This window comes from Neomonachus schauinslandi, chromosome 4 (assembly GCF_002201575.2).
Source record: "Neomonachus schauinslandi chromosome 4, ASM220157v2, whole genome shotgun sequence".
NCBI lineage: Eukaryota > Metazoa > Chordata > Mammalia > Carnivora > Phocidae > Neomonachus > Neomonachus schauinslandi.
In genome coordinates, this window is record NC_058406.1 from 102301777 (window position 1) to 102316747 (window position 14971).

Consider the following 14971-nt stretch of genomic DNA (forward strand, 5'->3'; position numbering starts at 1 on the left):
CCGCTGAGCAAGGTGCCCTGTGCGGGACACTTGTGTATCTTTCTTCTTTTGAGCCTTTCTCTACTGTTTTCCAGTAGCCACTAGATCTGAATTTATGTGAATAACCACAGATGGATATGTAGAAGTAACATATGAATAAAAGAAAATCTGTTTCCACAGTGAAGAAGAAACAAAGGAGATATTTCTACTAGGTCTCACTGGGAGGCAAAGGGATAGAAGTTGTCATAAAAGTCTTCAATTCAGGGCGCCTGGCTGGCTCAGTCCGTGGAGCACGGGGCTCTTGATTTCGGGTGGTGGGTTCGAGCCCCACCTTGGGTGTGGAGATGGCTTAAGAACAAAAATCTTAAAAAAAAAAAAAAAAGTCTTCAATTCTAAAACCTGCAGGCGTTTCCCAACTCTTTGTTTAGTAATTTCACTTTATTTAGTCAAATGCCTGGGCATATGATGTTACAGGAAACTCACGGTATGTTCTTTTCCTTAGTTTTTAAGCAGATGAGGGTCGTGAAGCTGTTTTTTCCGGACAGCAGATCTCAAAGAATCTGTGTCCTTTGAGAAAACAGGAAGCGTGTTCAGGAAGCTTTGCCTATTTCTCTCATTTTCCTTCCAGAAAAAGAAATGCCTTAAATATCTATTACAGATTTGATAGGATTGGGGGGTACGGAATCGCGCTGACCTCAGAGACCGAAGCACGAGAACACGAGAACCTGTTTTGGGCGAATTTAAGGCAACGAATATCTTGCTTTGTCAGATGTCGAGTCCGGGCTGGAGGCGTGGGGAGTCTGGCGGGGGGGGCGTCGGGGAAGGGGGCGTGGAGAAGCCATCAACTGGAGCCAGGAAGAATGTTGCCATGGTTTCCAAGCAGTTTTTCTCCTTCCAGCCTGGATTTCTTCGCGAGGCGCAGGAGATGGCGTATTTCCGCTTCCGGCCGCGAGCTAGCTTTGTGGCGGCTGGTTCCTGAGGGAGTTGGGTGAGGATCTGGGGTTGGGGTTGGGGAAAGCAAAGCGGGTATGGTGGGAGGGGAAGCTTGCGCGAGAAAGACTTCGTACCCAGCTCCCACCCCCAAACCCTCCTGGGGCGGTGAGCGGTAGCTGGAGTACCCTGTGGCGCGACCGGATCCTCCCGTGCCCGGCCACGTACATCCCCGTGATGACGCCCTGCTACCATCTCTTTTCTTCCCTATGCTAGGGTTGTATTGGCAAAGAGACCTAGGCAGTCTTGATTATGATTAGCGTATGATCTCTAGGATATGAAGAATCCCACGTGCCCCTGTGTCCCTTGTTCCTGGGCACGTTGCTTTTCCAGACCCTGAGTAAGCCGTGCGGTAGAGTGTGCATTCTGCTCTGTTTCTCTTTCTTACCTGGTCTCTATACTTTGCCTTTATCCATTATCCTTTAGGTCCTGCAGAGTGAAGATTTAAATTCCAAGGTCATGGCAAAACATCTGAAGTTCATTGCCAGGACTGTGATGGTACAGGAAGGGAACATAGAAGGTGCATACAGGACCCTAAACAGGTAACCAGAATCGTGCCTAGACAAGCTCTCTTGGGAAGTGCTTGGGTGGTTATTCTCTCCCTTCCCCTGTCATAGATTGTTCTCAAACCTCCGCCAGCCCAGGTATTCAGCCTCTTGAAACTTTTCAGCCCCTTAGTTTATTATCTTAAAAATGAGGTTTTTCCCCAAAACCTAACTGTATGGGGTTTGTATATACAGAGCCTGAATTCTCTCCCCCAAGACTTAAGGAACCCAAAGGGAAAATAAAAATATAAAGTTGCTGGGAAGCAGGAACGTAGTACATGATAAATAGAAGGTCGAGGGAGGGATTGGTGTAGGGCAAGGCCAATGGAAAGATGAATTGAGATTTGGGATCTTGGAGAAGGAAGCAAGAGATGGAAAAGTGTATCAGGTTTAGGGGAAGGTTACAGCAAAAGCAAAAACATAAAGGTGGAAATGAACTGGGAGTAGAAGACCTGTTTTGAAAGGTTTTGAATGCTAGACTAAGAGATGTAGAAGGGCTGTAATAAAGAATACCTTAACATCACACGTTCTCAGGCCAATAGTTCCTTAGTCTTCCCTTATCATTGGTTGTAAGGATTTTGACTTTCTGGCTTGCTTCATCATTTTCTCTCCCCAGTGTGAAAGAAACAAATGCTTGTTGAGTTGAATTATCAAAGAATTGTATGAAAGAGATTTTTTTTTTTAAGATTTTATTTATTTGTCAGAGAGAGAGACAGAGCACAAGCAGGGGGAGAGGCAGAGGCAGAGGCAGAGGGAGAGGCAGGCTCCCTGCTGAGTAAGGAGCCCGATGTGGGACTCGATCCCAGGACCCCGGGACCATGACCTGAGCCGAAGACAGCCGCTTAACTGACTGAGCCACCCAGGCGTCCCTGTATGAAAGAGATCTTAAGAGAATATATGAGCTGGCCTTCTGCCTTAAGGCCAGTAAGGTGGTAGCTTTATTACACAAGTAAGGGAAGCTTTAGACATGTAAATTATGTTTCTTGGATTACACAATTATTGAATGGTGGAGAGGAGCATAAAACACACCTTTCTACTACAGTGTTCTTTGCTTTTATGTCACTAGATTGTTTACTAGTTCCTCTGGAAATGTAGACACCTATGGCAGTCATTTTCCAGTTAAGAATCTTTATTTCATTGGATTTATTAGTGGGGTTCTTGGGGGCTGAGAGGATAAATGAAAGAGAAACTAGTTCTTTTTTTTTAATAAGGAAAACAATCTTCTTTTTTTTTTTTTTTAAAGATTTTGTTTATTTATTTGAGACAGAGAGAATGAGAGAGACAGAGAGCACATGAGAGGGGGGAGGGTCAGAGGGAGAAGCAGGCTCCCTGCCGAGCAGGGAGCCCGATGCGGGACTCGATCCCGGGACTCCAGGATCATGACCTGAGCCGAAGGCAGTCGCTTAACCAACTGAGCCACCCAGGCACCCGAAAGAGAAACTAGTTCTTAGCAAAGAGTTTTAGGTGTGGAGGGTTGGATGGCAGAAGACCATAGTTAATGAGGACAAAGATGCTGTCAGAAGCTGTGTAATTTTGAAGCAGTTGCAAGCTCAAGATGAATTGTGTCTTTTAAGGATCTGGTCTTAGGTCATCCCCATTACCTCATTCAATGTCTGCATACCAGTCATATCCTTGCACAGAAGGTGTTCCCTAAAGATAATCAGTTAAGTACTATGTGGTAAGATACCCTATATCATTTTTTTCTATCGCTGCTCATTCCCAACTCTTTCCTATTTTTTTTTTTTTAAAGATTTTATTTATTTATTTGAGAGAGAGAGAATGAGAGACAGAGAGCATGAGAGGGAGGAGGGTCAGAGGGAGAAGCAGACTCCCTGCCGAGCGGGGAGCCCGATGCGGGACTCGATCCAGGGACTCCAGGATCATGACCTGAGCCGAAGGCAGTCGCTTAACCAACTGAGCCACCCAGGCGCCCCCCAACTCTTTCCTATTTCAGACCTAGTGGCATGTCTGTGAGAGGGTCAAAATGTCTAATGACCTTTCTCTGTCCCTATATTATAAGCACAAAAAGAATGTCTTTATAGACTCAGTAGTGAATTAGCTAGTGAGATGAAATGCTGAATTTGGGAAAAGGAAGTCTTGTAGATTTCTCCACCCTTTTTCTGATCTTTTCCTGTAAGTCTTTGTATGATTTTTTTTTTTTTTTTTTTTTTGGTGGATTTAGATGGGTCTGTTAGCCAGGGTGATTGAGATGTTTGTATTATTGAGGGATGTCAAAGGCCAGCTGTTACTTGATGGTAAAACAGATTTCCAAAGGTTTAGCTTTAGCTCCCCTAACCTCCCCTGTTCCTAAAGTGCAAATAACACAAAAGCAAAAATTTGATTTTTAAGAAATGAGCTACTTTGGCAAGGAATGAAAAAACAATTTATGGTGCAAGATTATTTATTAAACCATTTCTTATATTTGTATCAAGAAAGTAGCTACAACTTTAATACTTTTTTTTTTTAAAGATTTTATTTATTTATTTGAGAGAGAGAATGAGAGCATGAGAGGGGGGAGGGTCAGAGAGAGAGGCAGACTCCCTGCTGAGCAGGGAGCCCGACGTGGGACCCGATCCCGGGACTCCAGGATCATGACCTGAGCCGAAGGCAGTCGCCCAACCAACTGAGCCACCCAGGCACCCCCCTCAACTTTAATACTTTTGACCAAAGCCATGGCTTGAATATAAGAGCACAGAACTCCCTTCCCCAGGTGTCTGGGTGGCTCAGTCAGTTGAATGACCGTCTCTTGATTTCAGCTCAGGTTATGATCTAAGTCTAAAAAAAAAAAAAAAAAAGAAGAGCACAGACCCTTAAGCAGACTGCCCGGTTCAGATAGATCTCTGCTCTGCCATTTATTAGCTTCATGATCTATGGTAAGGTACTTAATGTCTCTCTGCCTCAGTTTCTTCATCTGCAAAGTGGAACTAATAATAGTACCTGCCTCTTGGGTTTGATGTGAGGATTAAATTAGTTAGTATGATTAAATTGCTTAGAACAGTGTTTGGCACATTGTACATTAGCTATTATGATAAGTTGGAAGTCATTGTAAGGAAGTTTTTACCCTTTTGGTTTTGCTTGTGGGTGATTTATTTATTTATTTTGAATGGTTAAGTTTACTTTAGCTGTTTTTTCTCTATCTTCCTTGATCATTAGGTTATGCTCAAGGTGGCCTGGAGATGAAAAAATGAGAAAATTAAGCTTTATTTTTTTAGGACAATCCAGTTTGCTGCTAATACTGGAATGATTTTTTTTTTTTTTAAAGATTTTATTTATTTATTTGACACATAGAGACAGCGAGAAAGGGAACACAAGCAGGGGGAGTGGGAGAGGGAGAAGCAGGCTTCCCACTGAGCAGGGAGCCCAATGCGGGGCTCGATCCCAGGACCCTGAGATTATTACCTGAGCTGAAGGCAGACGCTTAACGACTGAGCCACCCAGGCACCCTGGAATGACTTTTCTTATAGACAGTGATACTTTCCAACCAAGTCTCTTCTATTTAGCCTATTGCTACTCTCATTTTGAAATAATAGCATTTATTCCCTCTCTATGCTCTGCTCTTTCATCTCTATTTCTAGTTATAAAAATTTAAAACCTGAAAAACAAAATATTCCTAATTTCCTGCCTGAAGGAGTTGATCCTCTTTCCATTGATGTCAGACCTGAAGAAAACATTAGGCCTTCTACCTTCTGAGACACCTTTCTGATGTCTTTGTCTGGGATCGTTCTAATTAACTTAGAATCAAACCTCTATATATCTGCATCTTCCAAAATGCAATATATTTTAATTTTAATCAACATTAGAGTTTTTCTTTTCCTGTTTTTTTTTTCTTTTTTTCATTTTATCTAAAAATCCTTCCTGATTCCAGATGCAAGTGGGTGGCAGGTGAAGGAAGAATAAATAAATGGCAGAAGATGGGGCGCCTGGGTGGCTCAGTTGGTTAAGCGACTGCCTTCGGCTCAGGTCATGATCCTGGAGTCCCGGGATCGAGTCCCACATTGGGCTCCCTGCTCAGCAGGGGGTCTGCTTCTCCCTCTGCCGTCTTCCCTCTCGTGCTCTCTGTCTCTCATTCTCTCTCTCTCAAATAAATAAATAAAATCTTTAAAAAAAAAAAAATGGCAGAAGATGAAGCATGTTTCGATTCTTTCTGCCATCTGGCCTGGCCTGGTACTATCTCAGTTCTTGTTCTTAGGAATCTGTTTTCATATCCCTCTCTGTCTCTTTTTTTTTTTTTCAATTCATTGCCATTGCATCTGTTCTAGGGCTAGCACCTCCCCCCCTATTCAAGTTAAAATTGGTGCTCTGCGCAAATGCATCAAATTTATTCCAGAGACTTTTGTCTCTGGATTATACCCTTGGCACACTGTCAAATATCCTAATTAAGAAACATGGCATTACTGGGGAGCCTGGGTGGCCTGGGTGGCTCATTCGGTTAACTGGCAGACTCTTGATTTTGGCTCAGGTTATGGTCTCGGGGTTCTGAGATCAAGCCCCACGTCAGGCTCCTTGCTCATCGAAGAGTTGGCTTGAGGATTCTCTCTACCTCTTCCTCTGCCCCTCCCTCCACTTCTGGTGTCTTCCCACCCCACCCCACCCCCCAAAATAAATAGATAAATCTTTACAGAAAAAAGAAACATGGCATTACTTTTTCTTCATTTCAGGGATTAAAACACCAATTTAGGAACAGCTTTTGGGGAAAAATTATATAGTACTTAAAAAGAAAGAATTTGATCAGAAAGAAGAGGAATGGTTGGAAAGAAAAATAGACAAAAAGATTCAAGTCCCAGAGACTCAGGGCCTCAGGTATGATGATCTCTTTTTGGCTTCCTTATGAATTTAGAAAATTCATACTTTGTGGCTGGGATTATCTAGGAAAGCAGTGCAAGATGCGCATGTTGTTGGGGTGCTTGGTGGTCCAGTCAGTTAAGCACCTGCCTTCGGCTCAGGTCATGATCTCAGGGTCCTGGGATCGAGCCCCATGTCAGGCTCCCTGCTCAGCGGGGAGCCTGCTTCTCCCTCTGCTTCTGCCCCCTCCACCTGGCTTCTCTCTCTCTGTCCTCTCAAATAAATAAATAAAATCTTTGAAAAAAGAATTAAAAAAAAAAAAAAGAGCATGTTGTTAGAAGGTGCCAGGTTGGAGCAAGTGTTACAGTAATAATTTTTATAGTCTTTCGGGAGGATACTTATTTTGTCAATTGGCGTTCAGTCTTTAGGAAGCTAATATTTCTCTTCCTTTTAATCTTGGAGTATTAAATATATATGCTATAAATTGTATTTTAGCTTCAGGGGGAGAAAATGGGCAAATATTTTGCTCTTAGAATGATTCTCTAGGCAAGGAGTTTAAGCATGAAAATGTGAGCCAGCTGGTTCTGGGGTATCCCAGTCTTCCTGTCAAACACAGTATTTTCTGATGCACTTTTCTTATTTTTCTCTGCTTTTTCTTAATGACCTCTCTGGCCACCTTTTCTGTATTACATCTTTTCTGTATTCTGTATTCTGTATTACACCCCAGGCCTCTCCTTATCTCTTCCAGCTTTCTGATGGTTGGTAGTTTAAAAATGAGTTGCATGTCCTGTGGTCTAATTACAACAGTAGGCAGGAGAGCAAATGAGATAAGAGGGAGGTGGTTAAAGCTTTGGTGTGTTTGGAGCACAAAGGCAGTCTTACAAAGGAAACAGCCTATGTGTCTGTCTAGTGAGACCACCACAAAATGCTTGTTGTATAACCAAGAGCCCTGATCCCTGCCCTGAGATAAGGAGATGGAGAGTGGGGGTTGCTAGGAAGCCCTGTATGATTGGCTGGCCCCCAAGCAAGGAAAGGCAAGCACACTGGAAGTGTGCCTAGTTGACCTCTTTTATTCCCGGTAGGCAAGCTTCTGGGCCCAGTGAGTCCTTGATACACGTTATCCTGGCGTAGGCTGGCTATGCTGACATGTGAGTTTGCCACTTCCAACCTCCCCCAGCCCGGGCAGCTCAGCTCCTTTTACATAATCTGATGAATTTAACTAAAATTGGCAGCAGATTTCTCCTTCAGTGTTAGGTTGCCAAGCGCCCAAACTCCAAGCTGATTTGTTTACTCTAAAGCCCTTGGTCTGCTCGTCCTTGAACTACCTTTGGAAGCAGAAGCATCATTAGTAACATCTCTCTGTTTACTGCATTAGTTCTACAAAGCTCTTTCTGCATCCTTTTTTATTAGAAGTATATTGAGTAGATGCCTCTACTGTAGGGACTCTGGAGCTTTTGAAGGTAATCTGTGCTTTTTTAAGATAACTAGAAAGAACTGGGTAAGGCTTAGCTAGTGTAGTTAGAACCATCCAGGGAACACCATTTAGCAACCCCATGGACCATGATCTTTTCATTCTTTCCCTTCCTCCATTCTTGGATCCTTTTACTTTTTCCTTATCTTGGTTTTTTTTGCCTGACCACACAGGCATTTACTTGGTAAGGTGATCACTTTTTTTTTTTTTTTAAGATTTTATTTATTTGAGATAAAGAGTGAGAAAGAGAGCATGAGCAGGGGGCAGAGGGAGAAGCAGGATCCCCACTGAGCAGGGAGCCCCGATACGGGGCTGGATCCCAGGCCCCTGAGATCATGACCTGAGCCAAAGGCAGAGGCTTACGGACTGAGCCACCCACATGCCTGGTAAGGTGATCACTTCTGTTTCAAACCCTTTGAAACTCCAGTAGGATACCTGACTGAGTATATGTCTGAACTCCCTCTTCCTTTTGCAGTTTTCTTTCATCACACTTTTTTTTTTTTAAGATTTTATTTATTTATTTGAGACAGAGAGAATGAGAGAGACAGAGAGCACATGAGATGGGGGAGGGTCAGAGGGAAGAGCAGACTCCCTGCAGAGCAGGGAGCCCGATGCGGGACTCGATCCCGGGACTCCAGGATCATGACCTGAGCCAAAGGCAGTCGCTTAACCAACTGAGCCACCCAGGAGCCCCATCACACTTTTAAACTGTCTTTGTCAAAAATAAACAAACAGTCTTTGTCATTCCAATAGGATCCTCTTCCTAGTGAAGTCATATCCAATGTCCCTGGTTTTTTTTAATAGTCTCTCCTCAAACCCAGTTTCCATGTCCTTTTTATATTATATATCCAATCTTTTTCTTTCAGAGACTTTTCTGTTGTTTCTCTAATATACTAGACTAGTCCAAAATGTGGCCTTCATTAGACGGCAGCAAATAAGATCTAGACAAATTAAGGCTTAGATCTTTGGATCATTCCTTTCCCAACAGTGCCATGTCTTTTTGGCTCCCATCTTTTTTTTTTTTTTTTTTTTAAGATTTTATTTATTTATTTGACAGAGAGAGACAGCGAGAGAGGAAACACAAGCAGGGGGAGTGGGAGAGGGAGAAGCAGGCTTCCAGCCGAGCAGGAAGCCCGATGCAGGCTCGATCCCGGGACCCTGGGATCATGACCTGAGCCGAAGGCAGACGCTTAACGACTGAGCCACCTAGGTGCCCCTCCCATCTTTTTTTTTTTTTTTTAAGATTTTATTTATTTATTTGAGAGAAAATGAGAGAGAGCGAGTACGTGAGAGGGGGGAGGGTCAGAGGGAGAAGCAGACTCCCTGCTGAGCAGGGAGCCCGATGCGGGACTCGATCCAGGGACTCCAGGATCATGACCTGAGCCGAAGGCAGTCGCCCAACCAACTGAGCCACCGAGGCGCCCAGCCCCTCCCATCTTTTTATCTGGATTCTACTTCTAGCTCCATTTTGTGATCTTGGGCAGGTCATCCTCTCTGGACTGTTTCCTACTCTGTAAAAAGATGACATTGCCTGCTTCTTTAATTTTATAGGATTGTATTAGGATCATGGATGTGAAAATGCTGTCTAAACTCTAATGTGCCATCTTAGGAAAGGTAATATTATTGAGGCTTTCTGAGCTATTATTCCCAAGAACTGTGTCTATAATAAAGCCTCTTAATACCCTGAGCTGTGGACATGTGTCAGTCACCTAGAAGATTCATTTTTATGAATTCATTTTATGGATCTTTACTGATAATATGCTCTTTGCCAAGCATTATGTTAAATATAAAAATGACTTCATTTTCAAAAATGAATACAAAAATAAATAATTTCTAGAAAGCACACACCCCAATAAGGGAGATTTTATTTATTTATTTGAAAGAGAGAATGCGAGCAGGAGGAGAGGGAGAAGATCCCAAGCAGACTCTGTGCTGAGTGCAGAGCCCGACGCAGGGCCCCATCCCAGGACCCTGAGACCGGAGCCAAAATCAAGAGTCAGATGCTTAACCGACTGAGCCACTCAGGCGCCTCAGCAATCTATGTTTTAATGGGTTATCCAGGTGATGGCTGCAGGCTGAAGTTTGAGGACCACTGTGCTTTGGGAACAGAAGGAAGGAGTGATCACACTCTATTGTAATTCTTGTAAAATTATCTTCTTTACTAGACTGCAAGGGTAGGGAAGCATGTTTAAGCTTGTTTTCTGTCCTCAGCATTTAACACAATGTCTGGTACCAAGTTGGAATTCCATAAACATTTAGTGATTAAATGATCAGTTAGATGTTTATTTCTGTAGTCCAGGTATAAGATGATAAGGACCATAATTAGAGCTGTGGCCATAGGAAAGGAGAGAAGAAAGAGATCTGAGGTTATAGAATTCTTGGGTTATAGAATTTATAGGATACAGTAAGTGTGGATGTGGGAAGTAAAAGAGAAGGCGTAGTCCAGGAACATGCTGAGATTTTTAGCTTGAGTAATTGCTGATGTCATTAATAGTATAGAGGAGGAAAAATAGATTTTAGGAGGAGACAGTAACTTTGGTCTTTGTAGGGTTTTTTGTGTGTTTTTTAAACGTACAGAACTTTATTACTCAAAAATGCGAACCATCATATGAGCTTTCATGAGTCATAGTCACTGACCACAGATCATGGTCTTTATAGGTTTTGAAGCAATTGGAAATAACAGTCTAGCTCTAAGGTAAGATTGGGACTAGAGATAAAAAGATTCAGGAGTCAGCAGTATCTGTGTCAGTTCTCAGGTGGGGCTCTATATTAGAATTACCTGGGAGTTTCTTAAAACATTTCTAGTGCATAATTCCATGCTAGACCACTTAAATCAGAATCTTTGAGGAAAGGGGCCCAGGAATCAGTACTTTTTTTTTTTTCCCTTAACATTTAATTATTTGAGAGAGAGTGTATGAGCGCAAGCCCGTGAGGTCTGCGCAAGTCAGGGGAGGCGCAGAGGAAAGAATCTCTGAGCCGACTCCCGCTGAGCGTGGAGCCTCCTGCAGGGCTTGCTCCCAAGACCCTGAGATCATGATCCAAGCTGAAACCAAGAGTCAGCTGCTCAACCAACTGAGCCATCCAGGTGCCCCAGGAATCAGTACTTTTTAAAAACCTTTCAGGGGATAATTCCATTGTGCATTAGTGTTGAGGCTCACTGGTAAAGGTTAAGGAAGTCATGTAGAACCAGAAAGAAGGAGGTTTTTAGTCAGAATCTGGAGGGGGGATACCAACATTTAAGAGTAAATTAAGGAAGGGGGGGAATCGGAGGGGGAGACGAACCATGAGAGACTATGGACTCTGAGAAACAAACTGAGGGTTCTAGAGGGGAGGGGGTGGGGGGATGGGTTAGCCTGGTGATGGGTATTAAAGAGGGCACGTATTGAATGGAGCACTGGGTGTTATACGCAAACAATGAATCATGAAACACTACATCAAAAACTAATGATGTAATGTATGGTGATTAACATAACGTAGTAAAATTAAAAAAATAAATAAATTTTTTTTAAAAAGTAAATTAAGGAATAAGGGTAGCAACTTTGTGGGCCAGGATATGGAGTCTATTTTAGTTTTTGGTGCCTTACCTCTCTATTGTAAGATTCTAGTGTTGGATCCACATGACTTCTGGGCATGACTATGTTTCCAATAGAACCTGAATTATCTGCTTCTCCTGCTTCTGGGAATTTGCAGTAATTCCCTTGACCCCATCTTCCTACCACTAACACCTAGACAAACTGATTTATACAAATAATGATTTTCTAGTAGCCTATAAAGCATTCTTGATATTAAACAGCAGGAGCCTGGGAGAGGATCCCATAGGACAGTGGTTCCCATGTCTATTCACATTTGTTATTTACCCAAAGCTCACATCTTTTCAAGTTCATGTTCGATCTATGGTTGTTATCTTGGGCTTTGTGGTATAACATAGCAGCAAGAAATAGGGCTTCCCACTGGGCAGAAGTAGCTGGTGGTTTCTTTTATTTTGATTTTCTTTTTCCTCTATTCCCCTTCTTCTACTTAACCTCCTTATCTCCAACTGTGTTTGTGACTTAACTTTTTACCTGTAATGAAAGAACAGGGTGAGCAGGAGAGGGCCCATGTAAACAATGCCAGAAATGGAGGGCAGCAGCAGCAGATGCCTCTAGACCTCCTTAGGACCGACTGGTGATGGATTGAGAGGGAGCAACAAATTACAGATTGGAGCCAGAGTTCTCAGGAGCCTAGGGATTGAGTAGTTTATAAAAGAAGCTCCAGTGTCTTTGTGGAAGAACAAAGAGGTAAGTTTGAGTTAGATGTGTTATTAATCCAACAAGAGTACCCTATGACCCAGCAATTGCACTACTAGGTATTTACCCAAAGGATACAAAATATAGGTTCAAAGGGGTACATGCACCCCTATGTTTATAGCAGCATATTCAACAATAGCCAAACTATGGAAAGAGCCCAAACGTCCATAGACTGGTGAATGGATAAAGAAGATGTGGGGTGTGTGTGTGTTACTCAACCATCAAAAAGAGTGAAATCTTGCCATTTGCAATGATGTGGATGGAGTATTATGCTAAGTGAAATAAGTCAGTCAGAGAAAGATAAATACCATATGATTTCACTCATAGTGGAATTTAAGAAGCAAAACATATGAACATATGGGAAGGGAGAAAAAAGAGAGAGAGGGAAGCAAACCATAAGAGACTTAACGATAGAGAACAAACTGAGGGTTGATGGAAGGAGGTGGGCAAGGAATGGGCTATATGATGAGCACTGGGTGTTGTATGTAAGTAATGAATCATTAAATTCTACTTCTGAAACCAATATTATACTATATGTTAACTAACTAGAATTTCAATAAAAATTTGAAAAGAAAAAAATATATATCCAACAAGAGGAACTGCATTGCAAGGAATTGGATGGGCAGGAAAAAAACACATTGAGCTCAGTTTTATAGACCCTTAAAGAGTAATAAAACATAGTTTCTTCCTTCAGAGATTTTCAGTCTAATGAGGGAGACGTTTGTATAAATAACAGAATGAAGGAATGAAATAATCGTTAAGTAGGTATACAGTAAAATAAATTATTTCCTCTAAGAAGATATTCTTTTTAGAGAGGTGGCATCTAAGTTTGGCATCAAAAAGATGAGGAAAATTTTACTCAGAAGGTTGGCAACTGGAGGTGGGGGTGGCATTCTAGATTGAGGAAGCAGCATGAATAAAGACTTGGTATTAGAGTGTGTTCAGTAGTCAGCAAAGTAGTGTGGTACATGGGGAAAATGATGGGTGAAGCTGTTAACTTAATACTCCCATTTGTATCATTGGTGTGATGAAGGCCTCTTCTCTCCTTGTATTAAGTAGGCCCAGGGATATCTCAGGCCTACAGACTTCCCTCTCTCACTGTGTCAGTTGTGTCAGTTAAACTGTAGGGATGGGGTAGAATTTGTCACTAAGGACCAATTAGGAATCACCCCTAATGATTTGTTTTTCCTACTACAAATGACTCACCCCATCTGAAGATTCTGAAATGATCCCTTGGTTGAGAATCACTGCCATAGAGAGCCACTGTTCTTAAGGACTGTGTCACATCCCTCAGGTGTGCTGTGGGAGAATAAAGGTTGAAAATATGACCCTGACTATGAACTCCCCAAGACCAAGGACTGTGTCATTAATTGCTTTGTTATTTCCCACAAATTCCTATTTGGGGATTGCTTCTATAAGTAGGCAGTTAAAGCTATATAACCACCATTTCACATCATAATTTTTATAGACACCAGTTGTTTGGTCAGTTGACTTCTGGCCATCTGTGAACTTGGAAAAGAATAATAATGAGCCCAGGTTTCTAACTTCATTGCCTGCCTTTATACAGAATCCTCACCATAGATGGGCTCATCGAGGACATTAAGCGACGGCGGTACTATGAAAAGCCTTGTCGCCAACGACGACGGGAAAGCTACGAAACCTGTCGGCGGATCTACAACATGGAAATGGCTCGCAAGATCAACTTCTTGATGCGAAAGAATCGGCTGGATCCATGGCAGGGCTGCTGAGGCCTGTGGATAGTAGGCCCAGTATGAAAATCCCTATCCAGCTGTCTCCTTTCTTTCTCCAATCCCATTTTCTCTTACCTTTCTTATAATAAATTCAATCACATATGTGCAAGAAGGCCTGCATATATAGAAGCAATCCCATAGTCAGCAGTAGACCCTCTCTTTTATTATGTGAAGGAGAAACTAAGTCAAAAAGTAGTCTAGGAGTAGAATGGTGGTTGCCAAGGGCTGGTTGGGAGTGGGGATTTAGTGTTTAATGGGTGCGGAATTTCAGTTGGGGAAGCTGAAAAAGTTCTAGAGACAGATGGTGGTGATACTTGCACAAGAATGTGAATGTACTTAGTGCCACTGAACTGTACACTTGCATGGTGAAAATGGCAAATTCCATATATATTTAGCTATAATAAAAATTTTTAAGTAGTCTAGGAGAGGTGAGGAACTTTTCTTTCTTTTTTTTTTTTTAGATTTTATTTATTTATTTGACAGAGACACAGCGAGAGAGGGAACACAAGCAGGGGGAGTGGGAGAGGGAGAAGCAGGCTTCCCGCTGAGCAGGGAGCCTGATGCGGGGCTTGATACCAGGACCCCGGGATCATGACCTGAGCCAAAGGCAGACACTTAACGACTGAGCCACCCCAGGTGCCCCTATCCAGAGGAATCCTTAAGACAAATCTAACATTCACTCCTGTTTCCTGTCTTTCCTTTAGTTTTCCTAAAGAAGGCTAATGAAGGAATAGTGGAGAAGAAATAAAGCAGTAGGTGGATGGTAGAAAAGAAGGAATGGGCGAGTATTAAGAGATATAAGGGCACAGAGCCAGAAATATCTACAGCAGTGATTCTCAAAAGTGTGGTCTTCAGATCAGCAGTATCAACATCACTCAGTTAATTGGTTGAAATGCAAATTCTAGGACCTACTTTAGACTTTCTGAATTGGAAATTGGGAGTTAGAGCCCAGTAATCTATTTTTACAAGCCCTGCAGGTGATTCTGATGCCTGCTAACATTTGAGAACCCCTGCCCCATCCTACTCCGTTTCCAGGCAGAGGTCCCCACTATCACCCCTACTTCTGCTTAACAGGCATTCTTGGGTGTGTGATCTCTGTGGGAAGACTAGCAGCTCTGCTTCCTTTCCTGCAGTCTGTTTCCTTTGGCCTTGCTACCCTGACAGCCA

At 42.6% G+C, this 14971-nt stretch overlaps 1 protein-coding gene across 1 annotated transcript; it reads left to right on the top strand.

The window, feature by feature from the left end:
• The first annotated feature begins 923 nt into the window (after positions 1 to 923).
• MRPS21 (mitochondrial ribosomal protein S21) lies at positions 924 to 14136 on the top strand. Its single transcript, XM_021688051.1, has 3 exons — positions 924 to 967; positions 1396 to 1511; positions 13621 to 14136. The coding sequence occupies exons 2-3, from the start codon at positions 1429 to 1431 to the stop codon at positions 13799 to 13801; spliced, it is 264 nt and encodes an 87-aa protein (XP_021543726.1). The 5' UTR covers positions 924 to 967; positions 1396 to 1428; the 3' UTR covers positions 13802 to 14136.
• The last annotated feature ends 835 nt before the right edge of the window (positions 14137 to 14971 follow it).

What these genes read in the sequence shown, in the direction of transcription:
- MRPS21 (XM_021688051.1), top strand. Translation starts at nt 1,429, where the DNA reads ATGGCAAAACATCTGAAGTTCATTGCCAGGACTGTGATGGTACAGGAA. An exon ending in GCATACAGGACCCTAAACAG is followed by an intron (nt 1,512 to 13,620) that starts GTAACCAGAATC and finishes GCCTTTATACAG; the next exon opens with AATCCTCACCATAGATGGGC.